This window comes from Puma concolor, chromosome B1, assembly GCF_028749965.1.
Source record: "Puma concolor isolate L17-30 chromosome B1, mPumCon1.1.hap2, whole genome shotgun sequence".
Classification (NCBI taxonomy): Eukaryota; Metazoa; Chordata; class Mammalia; order Carnivora; family Felidae; genus Puma; species Puma concolor.
In genome coordinates this window covers 117,864,457-117,877,366 of record NC_141670.1, presented here as the reverse complement: position 1 = coordinate 117,877,366, position 12,910 = coordinate 117,864,457, and the positions used below count along the sequence as shown (strand labels likewise).

At 34.9% G+C, this 12,910-nt stretch overlaps 1 protein-coding gene across 8 annotated transcripts in view; it reads right to left on the bottom strand.

Moving 5' to 3' along the window:
• Positions 1-12,910, bottom strand: part of TBCK (TBC1 domain containing kinase) — a 223,839-nt gene that overhangs the window by 69,166 nt on the left and 141,763 nt on the right. For all 8 annotated transcript variants that reach the window (XR_015250307.1, XM_086704453.1, XM_086704452.1 and 5 more), the window contains one exon: positions 2,043-2,218. Coding sequence is in view for 7 of the 8 variants with exons in the window: in XM_086704453.1 (XP_086560579.1) it covers positions 2,043-2,218 (176 nt within the window). In the remaining variant the exon portion in view is untranslated. The remainder of the gene's footprint in view (positions 1-2,042; positions 2,219-12,910) is intronic.

Below are 12,910 nucleotides of genomic sequence, written 5' to 3'. Positions count from 1 at the left end.
TTTTATTTTGGGGGTGATGAAACTATTCTGGAATTATACACTGGTGACAGTTGCACAACTTTGTAAATATTCTAAAAACCACTGAATTTTACACTTAAAAAGGGTGAAATTTATGGTGTGCAAATTATAGTTCAATCAATTAAAAAAAAACACACAGCCTATGTTGTCTTCATGACGGGGGGCTCAATTTTGGTGTTAGTATTTACTAGCTATATAAACTATTAATCCCTTTCTGGGTTTAGTTTCATGCTCTTATTATGAAATAGGGATAATCATACTTTGTTATAGGTTCCTATGAGGAGTAAATGACGTGTCTACATTTAAAAATTCTGGTATATTTTTAAGGTGACACCACGTATTCAGATATTATAATTCCCTTATACCTTTATTTTTACTTAATTTTTACAATTCCCAGCTCAGTGTTATCTTATTAATTTCTATACTTCCTCACCTTCCCCTTCATTAAATGCCATTATAGTTACCTAAAAACTGCTCATCTGCCAAAGGATATCTTTCTAGTATGGAGATGTGAATTAATGTTTTTCTTATATGAAGAGGATATGTTTTATAATTTGAAAAGAAGAAAAGTACAAGTTTTTATATAGAATCACTAAATTTAAGAGTTCAAGCAATCTTACAGGTCATGTAGAACCACCCTTAGTGATAAGTGAGCTCTTGTACCAAATCCATTAGTTGGCGCTAACATCATCTGCTGGGGGGAGCCTGGGCGGCACAGCTGGTTAAACATCCAACTCTTGCTTTCAGCTCAAGTCATCATCTTGTGGTTTGTGGGTTTGAGCCCTGCATGGGGCTCTTGGCTGTCAGCATGAAGCCTGCTTGGGACTCTCTCTCTCTCTCTCTCTCTCTCTCTCTCTCTCTCTCTCTGCCCTTCCCCCACTCACATTTTCTCTCTCTCTTTCTCTCAAAATACATAAACTTAAAGCAAATGTATCTGCTGGAACACTTCCAGTATTCAAGAATTTATTTCTCTTCGGGAGGCTCAGTCTACTTTTGGAAAACTGTAATGCAAATATTTATTACTAGTGTAGGTTCTTATTCTAGTTTTATCTCTTAAGATATTTTGAAGTATCTTACCATAATTTTTCATACATGTATTCATATAAATGTTTTCCTCTTTATTATCTATATTTCTGGCAGCAGAAACTGTAATTACTTAAACTACTTTGTATTCAACCACAATCAGAATCATGTTTATAAGTATCTTTAATAAATACAATTATGTCACAATGGGATAATGTGAAAACATGGATTCCCTCATATTTTGGGAACATGAAAAATCACAGAAAGAGCAAAGAGGTGAAAATCGCAAATTCTTGCAAAAATATCTAGTTCTAAAAATATCTAGGGACAAAATCTATTGTTTAACATATATGAAAGAAAACTGAAAATGTTTTATCACTAAAATGTTACTTTAATAAAGGTCAGAGCCTATCCTATTAAGTTTATTAAGGTATCTAAAAAACCCTATATACATATTCATTGAAATTTAATTTCATGGAAATAATTAAGATATTGTAATATTGGAATTTTTGAAATATATGAATTATTATAGCTGAAAGCTTAGTCAACTATATTTATAAAGCCAAGTATTTAGAAAGAATAATAATGTTGAAAGAGCTGATTGGCATAGCTTTTCAAAATGGTATGTATATATTTTTTGGTCAATCAGCAATTAATAAGTACATATTATTATTCTTATATATTAAGAACTTTGTCTTTCTCTATTTTTATAATTCTTCCTTTTGCTTCTGTAATCCTTTTAGTATATGACAAGTTGAGACACTGTGATTATACAGAAAAAATGTGAAACTTTCTACCTGAAGGAATATGTTAATCTTACTTATAAAACTAAATACACACAAAGGTTTTTTGAAAGTTGCGTAAGTACAATCATACATAAGAGAATATGTATGTAAAAGGGACATAAGTGATAATATTATTATGAGCAATAATTATGCTACACTGTATTTTTAACATCCATCTTCCTTTAGAGTTTGTAAATTAAATTTCCAAATACATACCAAATCTGTTTTCGGAGGATCTGGACACTCAGTGGAGAAAAAAGGTGTTGAACTTCTGACTCCACTGCTATCAGAAGTTGGCTTTGGAGGTTGAGCATGCTGTCTGTAAGTAGCACTTTTAGGAGTCCAACAAAAGAGGTTGATTGATTCTCGCACACAGCGTTCAATGTCAATTTCTATATAGAAAAATTTTTTAAAAAGCCAAACACTTAGAATTTGAATTGCTACATTTATATAAAAAACACAAGCTTTCCTTAATGTATATATCCAATATGGCTAAAATGATAACCAATTAGAAAAGATGTGAGTGAAACTATAATGGAGATAATAATCAGCATATATATGACTAGAATGGCAGCAGTATTTTACATTATTGTATATATACATACATTTATACATGTAAATATATTCATATATTTCATGTGCGTTTTATTTGGCATTATCTACATATATACACACATACATACATACAATATATATGTTGGAATATTTCAATATATCATTATTTAAACATCATGGAATATAACACATCTTATTTAAGAATCTGCCTCATTCACTCTAATAATATTCTCAATTTTTCAAAGTAAAATAGAGGTTGGAGAAGGGAAGGCTGCAATTAGGGAGTAGATAGGCAAAAGATTCAGATCACCAGGACTTCTAGTGAAGTATACTAAAAGTTTTATTTTCATCTATCAAAGGAGATATAAAATAAGCAGGAAAAATTTATTAAAATATCAATTCTCAATTTTAAAAATAATTTTCTGAGTTAAATGAAGAAAGGCATAAGTGAAGTTTCATATATAGAAAAATTAAATGCACTTGGTTAAAGTGATAAAAAAGGAAACATTTTCATAGAAGATTTTCTTTTCTTTCTCAAATCTGAAATTCATGCATCTTTGATACAGAGTTAATAAAAATAGGAAGGTTATCACACTCCAAGTTATTGTTTGTTTTGATGGTACCATAGTTCTTCAGGAGGTCAATATTCCTGATGTGGAGTAAGCTGTTCCCATATGGAGAAAGTGGACAGTGCTCGCTTTGGCAGTACATATACTAAAATTGGAGAAAGTGGACAGACCACAGAAAGGCAGTAGAAATTCAAGAAGTTGACTAAGATCAAGGAGTTTAGCATAGGCTAGCTTTTCCCTTTCTATATTCCCAACATTAGTAAATGGCAGATATTCTCATTTTCTTTGTAAAAGTCCAAGAGCTTAGGTAAGCAATGAAAAAAAACCCCATACTTCATGTTTTAAATTACAAAGGGATAAGTTCCCTATTTCTCTTTTTGAAGCAAGGAACTTATACATAAGGGAAGAAGAACATATGTCTTTTAAAAAAAAATCTATTCTGCTGCTTCCTCTACCTCCCCAAATTAAAACTGGGAAATTTTTATTTTTTTTTATTTATTAATTTTTTTACTAGAGGGAGAGAGAGAGAGAGAGAGAGCAAGCATGTGTGCTCTGAGGGAGGAGCAGTGGGGGGAAAGGGGGAAGGAAAGAGAAAGAGAGAGAGACAGAGAGAGAGACAGAGAGAGAGAGAATGAATCTTAAACAGGCTCCATGCCCAGTGCAGAGCCTGATGCAGGGCTCACTCTCACAACTGTGAGATCATGAACTGAGCTGAAATCAAGAGCTGGATGCTTAACTGAGCCACCCAGGCACCTAGGACATATGCACTTAAGTCAATTCTGTGGATGGTACATTTGCAATTGCCTACTTTTGTAGGGAGGAAAACACTTGGAGCAGTAAAAGAGAAATGAATACTTAGTGAGAATCTATTACATGAGAAACATTTAATTCTTACAATGATTCTTGTAGAAAGTTATTGTAATCTCTCATTTCTATTGAAGATGAAGAAACTAAGACATAAGGAAACTGAGTGATTTAATATGGTAAATGTGTTATTATGAGTAGAATGTCCGAGGTTTCTAAAGGGTTATAAAGCATCTTTTATTTCTCAATTCATTTAGATTTGGTGTATGGACAGCAGGCCCGGAAAGACCAGTTACTCAATTAAGCATTCCTTTATCTGCTATTAGTGATGTTTACCAGATTCACAGTTGGTTACTTCCATGGCTACACAAAGAGGTCAGGTTTCATCATCCCATATGCTCTTCCTAACATAAAATATATTTAAAAAAAAAACAGTTAAGCATGTTTTGAGACATGGGTCTATTTATTTGAGCAATGGTAAATACAGTGAAATATATTTAAAAAAAAACCCTATAACATGATCAAGTTGACACTTCTTCCACAATAAGAAGAACAAAGATACCAATTGGAATAAAAATCAAAGTTCAAGATGGGTTCTCTACTCAACTTAAGAAGGAAGAGAGATGCTGAATTCATTTTAGAAAAATTCCAGTTAATATGTTTAAGATAAAAATTTGAAGCTAAAGAGAGAAAACACTGTCATTTAAAAAATTTGATTCATTTAATACCATTTAATCGCCAAAAAAATTTTTTTTTCAGACCATAGATTTTGCATAAGTGGTGCTTGAATCAGTCTGACACATTTGTTGCCCAGTAGGAGCTTGAAGTTATGTCAATGATCCAGATTAGGGGTTGTAATTCAGTCATTAAATCACTAGCAATGGAAAGTCAGTTGTATCTGCTTCCAACACACCCTACCAGTACCATAAAAATTTTACAGAGGATCCTGAGAATTTACTGGCATCCACCCTAATGCCACTCCAATTATTAGTACTGGCAGATATCCCATTCTCCATTCACTTAACCCATGTCACCTCTCCATCTCAAAATCCCTCCAAAGCACTTTATCATAACCAAAATATTATGCAAAAAGTACTCTGTAATTGTACCTCAAAATATGCAACTATTCTTAAAAAGTAATATTATCTTCTCCTGGGACACAACTTTTTTTTTTTAATTTTGCATTGTAATTTTAATATAATGCATTGTGAATAAAGCACGTTCCCTGGGTTATGGTTTCCCAGGTTTGATTCTAAGCTCCATGAGGAACTTTGTGACTCAGAGAAATAACTCCTCTAAATCCTGATTTCTTTGTCCTCATGCAGTACTATCATATCTCTCAGAAAGATTGAACTATGTCCAAAATAATAAAACACATCTCATATTTCATTTGGGCCAGTAGAGGTGGAAAATACCTCTCTCCTGAAGACCTCTGTTCTCTTGCTCTAGTGGCTGTGAGCGGCTTCCAAGATCTAGTGAACAGCTGTTGTCCTGGCATTTCTCTTTACTATCATCTAATTCCCTTTGGCTCTCCCCTATATTTAATCTTTAATTTGAAGGGCAAGACATTATTTACTCTTTCTTGATTTACTCCATCATTTTGGTGGAACTCATTTTCCAGTAGCTTTTATGAAAGCTATTAAAAAATATATCTTTTAATATATTTATTCTGTCCTTGACTGTTGGTTGGAGTAGGCAGAGCATTCTAGGGTTGAATTTTTTTCCTTCAGTTATGAAAAATAGTGCTCCATTGTCTTCTGAGAAGTCTGATATGATTCTGAATTGAAATAATTTGTATGTGATTTTCTCCTTTTCTGTAAACTTTTAGGATTCTCGGTGTTCTAAAAATTAAAAATGATATATGTAAAAGTGTGTCACTTCATTATGCTAGGTATTTGATGGTCCTTTTGTAATCCTTCACTTACAGAGAAAGTTCTTGTTTGATGTCTGTGATGTTTTCTTTCTGTTCTTTCTTCTCTCCTATTAAAGAAATCTTGAACACCCTGAGTTGGTTTTCTAATAATTTTGTCTTTTCTTCTTACTTTCCATCTGTATTTTTGTTTTATTCTCTGAGAGATTTCCTAAGCTTTATCATCTAACTCTTTTATTAGAAAGCTCACTTGCATTTCCACATCATTTTTAATTTCCAGTAAATCTTTTTGTTGTTACTTAAAAAAACTGATTTGTCATAGTTGCAATATCTTCTTATAACTATCTTTCTTAGGATATTCTTTTATTCAGTTTGCTGGTTTGTGTCTTTTACTTAGAGGTTTTCTATAGAGATTTGGTGATTTATGACTACATATTTAAAAAGAATAGTACTGAAAATCAAATTGGAAGTTTTGTATATGTGGAAAGGTCTTGGTGACTGGTAGATTGACTGTTGGGTAACTTTGAGACACGGTCATTTGTTGGAAGACGCCTAAATAAGGTATTTCTCCCTCTGGGGATGTTCCATCTCTCCAGAGAATAATTCTCTGTCTAAACTAATCTTTGCCAGCATTGACCATGGAGGAGTGTGGGGGTTCTAACTACATATATTCCCTTACTTCTGCTCTCTGCTATGCTATTGACTCTGAGTCTCAAGATACTTTGATTCTAGGGGTGCCTGAATGGCTCAGTCTGGTTAAGCATTGGACTTTGGCTTTGGTCATGATCCCAGGGTTTGTGGATTTGAACCCCGCATTGGGCTTGCATCAGGCTCTCTGCTGACAGCATGGAACCTACTTTGGATCCTCTGTCCCCCTCTGTCTCTGCCCCTCCCCATCCTACACTATCTCTCTCAAAAATAAACAAACATAAAAAAACAAAGAAGAAAGATACTTTGATTCTATTACTCCAAAGAATACCCCTCCAAATTTAATGTTCACATGGATATGTTTTTTGTATTATTTGCAAAAGTAAATATATTTAAGTCACAAACAGTGAAGACTTCTGTCTTTACACCAATTTCCCTCCATTACACTTCATTTTGTGTTAGGCAACATTAGAGTGGCTAGGGGCACTTTGAGATATAACTAAGAATAAGCTAAATCAGGAATAGTTACATAATTAGTTTCATTTAATGGGATATGGTTTTGTGATTTGAAGTCACTTTAGGGTATTGACAAAATTTTTTTAATGTTTATTTTTGAGAGAGAGAGAGATAGAGAGAGAGAGAAACAGAGTGCAAGTGGGGGAGGGGCAGAGAGAGAGGGAGACACAGAATCCGAAGCAGGCTCCAGTCTCTGAGCTGTCAGCACGGAGCCTGACACGGAGTTCGAACTCACAAATTGTGAGATCATGACCTAAGCTGGTCGGACGCTTAACCGAATGAGCCATCCAGGCATCCTGACAAAAGATTTTCTCCTGGATGAAACGCTAGCCAGGTTTATTTACATCCTTTCTTGACTATGCCTCAACTTTGGCTTATAAAGACTTGTCTCCCAGCCTCTGTGGGAAGGTAGGAACCTACCTTTGGTAAGTGCCAATTAGCAAACCTAGATGGGTTTCACATGGGCCAATGCCCTCTTTCACACTTCTGTAAGTTTTCATTTTCCTGAATCTTCTGAGCCCCCTACTCACCCACCCTCCCCACCTATTCTCTCATTCTTCCTTTAAAATGCTCAGTTACCTCTGTACAAAATGAAGTTCAATTCATGTTGGACTCTTACCTACTGTAAGAGTATATTACTTAACTAGGATCTGGCTTTGTTTATGTTTGACAGTATAGAAAAGTTGCTCTAGAAATGATGTCCTGGAATATTCTTATCACCCACTATATAAGAGCAGAGGTATAATGTAAAATTATGTGTCCCAGCACCCGTTGTTTATGGGTAGGAGAAATGGTTGAAATATACACAGCCAAACATCAGGCTTAAGCATTCTTCCAAACATTAAAATGTAAAATTGTAAGCAGAGAATCTGGTTCCCATTGATGTCTGATCAAAAGAGAAATGCTCTCCTTTTAGGAATATGCTTGATAATGTTACATATACAGTTATAAGTGCATCATTAACTTTTTTCTTTTTTAATAGGAATTTCACAAAATAGCATTTCTGTATTTATAGGAAAGAAATCTGCAGCACCACAACAGAGGGTATTATCTGTGTTAAGTCACATGTCTTATGCATTCCCACTATCAATAATAAAAAAACAAATTTCAACCAATACTGCCAGTGGAAAGACTGATTATTTTTTTTGTATAGAAAATATGTACAATTATTGTCATGTGTAGAGATAATCAATGAGTATGAAGCAAAAAAGGAGGAAAAAATACAGAGGTATCTGACATTTAATAATTAAAGTATTATGTTATTTTTCCTTTTTGTAATTTGTCATGATCTCTTTGCTCGTTCTCAATATTTTTTTAATGGTCTAATTTTGTACTGTAATTTATATCCTCTTAAATTTCTCCACATTGTTTAAGCTTCAGGCCCACAAAATCTGGCCATTTCCCTATCTTACCGTCTTCTGTTAGGTGGCAGAGAAGACACGTGGCTAGCAAGGTAGGTGCAAAGGCTGACAGAGGTGGGAGAAATGAAACTACTCCTTACGTGTACATTGAACTAATTCCTTTGTTTTTTTCTGCCTCATTTTCATTCACTTTCAATTCGTGAGACTTTTGGTGCTCTGCACCAAGAACTGGCTTGCTTCTTGCTATTATTCTCTTTGCAGGAAGGTTTCAGTTCTCTTTACTTTTTATTAAGGGAGTTATTATTGATGTAATTGTGTTCTATCTTCTAAATATTTGTTGCCGTTTCTTGTCTACTAGTGCGCTTCTTACATTCTCTTTGTATTTAGGATTATACTTTTTTTCATTCCCTTACTGTTTTGCTTTAGTGATGTTTCACAAGGCAGTAGGGATAAACATACATGTACAATTTGTCATTCTTAATTGGAAAGGTCTCAAACTTTAAAGGTTCTGGTTTAAAAGGGGTGGGAATGAATTTAGGAGATGAACATGGTGGGCTTGAAGCCTCACTCCCTTGGTCTAGCTCTTGATCTAGTGGCATTTAAAGTATTTACTTAGAAAGTGATATTGGAAAGAGCATTAACCTGGGAGGCAGCACGATCTGCATTTAAATTTCAATTCAATGACTTACAAGTTGTATAGCTCTGGCCAAACTCATTTTTCTGTTTTTTTTTTTTCCCTCAATCATAAAATAGGGATAATATAAAACACATGAAAAATTTTAGCACTTCAACTGAAATATTAAAAATCATAAGCCTTAGATCCCAGTTAGTCCAGGATCTTGTTTTAAACTCAGTTAAAATATAGGTTAAATTTCTATTTTGCACTTGGTAGATTTCTACTTAGAAAGAGATTGCCTTTCGTTTTTTAAATTTTTTTTTTTCAACGTTTTTATTTTTTTATTTTTGGGACAGAGAGAGACAGAGCATGAATTGGGGAGGGGCAGAGAGAGAGGGAGACACAGAATCGGAAACAGGCTCCAGGCTCTGAGCCATCAGCCCAGAGCCTGACGCGGGGCTCGAACTCACAGACCGCGAGATCGTGACCTGGCTGAAGTCGGACACTTAACCGACTGCGCCACCCAGGCGCCCCGAGATTGCCTTTTAAGAAATATTCTTTTCTACCTTTCAAACTCTAAAAATTTGGAATGCTATTTAGTGATATAAAGAAATGGGCTATGAAGCCATAAGCAGACATGGGGCAAAAAGTCTGAAAAGCCTGCATACTCTATGATTTCAACTATATGGCATTCTGGTAAAGACAAAAGTATTAAGACAGTAAAAAAATCACTGAGTGCCAGGGGAGAGTTGGGTAAGGAGAGTAGAGAGAAGGACTGTATAGTTGCAGCACAGGAGATGTTTAGGGTGGTGAAACTGTTCTGTATAATGCTGTAATGGTAAATATATGACATTACTCACTTGTCAAAACCCACAGTACTTTTCAAGACAAAGGGTGAACCTTAATGTAAACTACTGACCTTAGTTAATAACAATTTATCAGGGCCCTTGGGTGGCTCAGTCAGTTAAATGTCTGACTTTTGATTTCGGCTCAGGTCATAATCTCACAGTTTGTAGATGTGAGCCCTGTATGGGGCTCTGTGCTGACAGTGCAGAGCCTGCTTGGGATTCTGTCTCTGTCTCTCTCTCGTTCTCTCGCTCTCTCTCAAATAAAATAAAGTTAAGAAAAAAACACACACTCCTTTAAAAAAATTTTAAAAATATTACAAGGGAATAGAATTTGGGAACAATTTTTGCAAAAATAATAATGCTTTTCCTCTGTGTTCTTTCTTCAAGAATTAAATAGTATAAAGTGTCGGAGGGGAAGGAAAAAAAAAAAAAAAGAGGTTAGAGTGGGAGAGAGCCAAAGCATTAAGAGACTGTTGAGAACTGAGAACAAACTAAGGGTTGATGGGGGGTGGGAGGGAGGAGAGGGTGGGTGATGGGTATTGAGGAGGGCACCTTTTGGGATGAGCACTGGGTGTTGTATGGAAACCAATTTGACAATAAATTTCATATATAAATAAAAAAAATAAATAGTATAAAGTGAAGGAAAGGAGGTAGAAAGGAGAGGGAACTTATAAAGATTGAATGTTACAAGTTATTTATGTATTTTTAAAATATTAAAAGCTGGGTGCCTGGGAGGCTCAGTTGGTTGAGTGTCTGACTCTTGATTTTGGCTCAGATCATGAACCCAGGGTCATGGGATCGAGCCCCTCATCAGGCTCCTCACTGAGCCTGGAGCCTGGAGACTGCTTGAGATTCTCTCTCTCTGCCCCCCTCTCCTGCTCTAAGATTAAAATAAAATAAAAATAAACATAAAATAAAATATTATATACTACATGTACTTTAAAAAAAAGTCATACATACTGTGTATGCATAATCAGTACCATATTTTGTGGCAGCTGCATTATGTATGTTATCTTTAGTGCTCATCATAATACTAAAGCAGATATTATCCCCATTTTACTGAAACTTTCCTAATGTACAGAATTCTCAGTGAGATTAAAAATTTTTCCAAATTCACACAGCTACTATGTGCCAGAAGTGGGATATGAACTCACATCTATCTCATCCATAGACAGCTTTTTTAGCAGCAGAACTACACTGAAAGTTTCCCTGTTCACACAGGTTGTGAGTGGTAGAGCTAGGACTTAAATCCTTATCTGTATTGACTGCAAAGTCTGTGCTATCTACTACATTACACTGTCTCTGAGCAATGAAAAGAAATATTCTTCTTAGTCATAATATACACTCAACATAGAAGGTCTACTTGACTTCTTAGATAATTCCTCAATTGTTTTAGCTAACAAGGAAATCAATATGACTGATATCTACTTTAATAATTTATAAAGGGATGCCTGGGTGGCTCAGTCAGTTAAGCATCTGACTTCAGCTCAGGTCATGATCTCACGGTTCACTGGTTTGAGCCCTGTGTTGGGCTTTGTGCTGACAGCTCAGAGCCTGGAGCCTGCTTCGGCTTTTGTGTCTTTCTCTCCCTCTGCTTGTACTCTGTCTCTCTCTCTCTCTCAAAAGTGAATAAATGTTAAATTTTTTTTTTTTAAATTTATGGTATCTGTCTTTCTCTGTATGACTTATTTCACTTAGCATAACACTCTCCAGTTCCATCCATGTTGCTACAAAAGGCCATATTTCATTCTTTCTCATTGCCAAGTAGTATTGCATTGTATATATAAACCACAGTTTCTTTATCCATTCATCAGTTTATGGACATTTAGGCTCTTTCCATTATTTGGCTATTGTTGAAAATGCTGCTATAAACGTTGGGGTACAAGAACCATGGAAGGGGGGAAGGGAAAAAAAAGTTAGAGGGGGAGGGAGCCAAACCATAAGAGACTCTTAAAAACTGAGAATAAACTGAGGGTTGATGGGGGGTGGGAGGGAGGGGAAAGTGGGTGATGGGCATTGAGGAGGGCACCTGTTGGGATGAGCACTGGGTGTTGTATGGAAACCAATTTGACAATAAATTTCATATTAAACAAAATTATAGAAAAAGCCAAATGGGGTGATTGCTACATTTATACCATCAATAGGAAAGCATGTCATGGTAGAATGGAAAGTGAAAACAAGCAGAATAATGATAATGGCAAAACTAATAATAATAATAATCACTTACATTGCATTTTCTCTATGCCAGTCACTGCTCTAAGTTGTTTAGATATACTGGTTTATTTAACACAACAACCCTATGAGGTAGGTACTATTATCATTCTCATATAATCAGAGGTAAGGAAACAAGAAGGTTAAGTCATGACCCTAAGATCACACAGCTATGACTGCAGAGCCAGGATCTGAAACTTAGGTGACCAGTTCCACATGCCATGCTCTTAACAACTAGACTACTGGGTGTCTCTTTGTTGAAAGAAAAAAAAAACTAGAAAGGACAACTTAAAAAAATTCAAGCTTATTTTGTTCACAAGGATACCAACTGAGTAGTATTTCCATCATATTACTATCACATAGACTTTCTGAACGGTGAATTTAGCAATCTGCTTCAGCAAAGAATTTAGTTAAATTTGCTGTTTGCTTATGCTTTTAAACTCAGTTGATAGGGATTTCAGTAAAGTATAATGTATTTAGTAAGTTCAAATCAATGTTTAATCCTATCCTGTCTTTATCTACAAAGTCTGTCTCAAGAATTAAAGTGAAATAGAGTTATCTTGTCTTTTTTCTGTAGTCTTAAAAAGCTTCTTTCAAATATGTTCCAAACTTATGACACATAATACTTTGCTTAGAAAAGGCACATTCTGTGTGTTTGTGTGTATATTAATCTGGATTCATATTTTAAGACTTCCCATGATTATTTCCAGTTCCTTCAAGCATCAACTACAGTTATGAAGCTCAACATGGTGAAAAAAGAGATCTCTTTAGATTTAGGAAAGACATCCCAAATAAGTGTCCTTCAATTAAAAGTAAAACACAGGTGTACTTTAGAACAAAGCCTACATCTGGACCCTTTCTGTTTTTTTTTTTTTTTTTAAGTCATATTTTTATTAGAACCTCTTTCTTCCCCAACAGGAATTATAGACAGTGGCCAAACAAGTGATGAACTAGAATAATGCTACTGAGGATCAAGGCAATTCACAACAATAGAATGCATCCTATTTTAAGAGGTAGGTAGAGTTTAACAATTTTTTTAATGTTTACTTCTGAGAGAGAGAGAGAGAGAGAGAGAGAGAGAGAGAG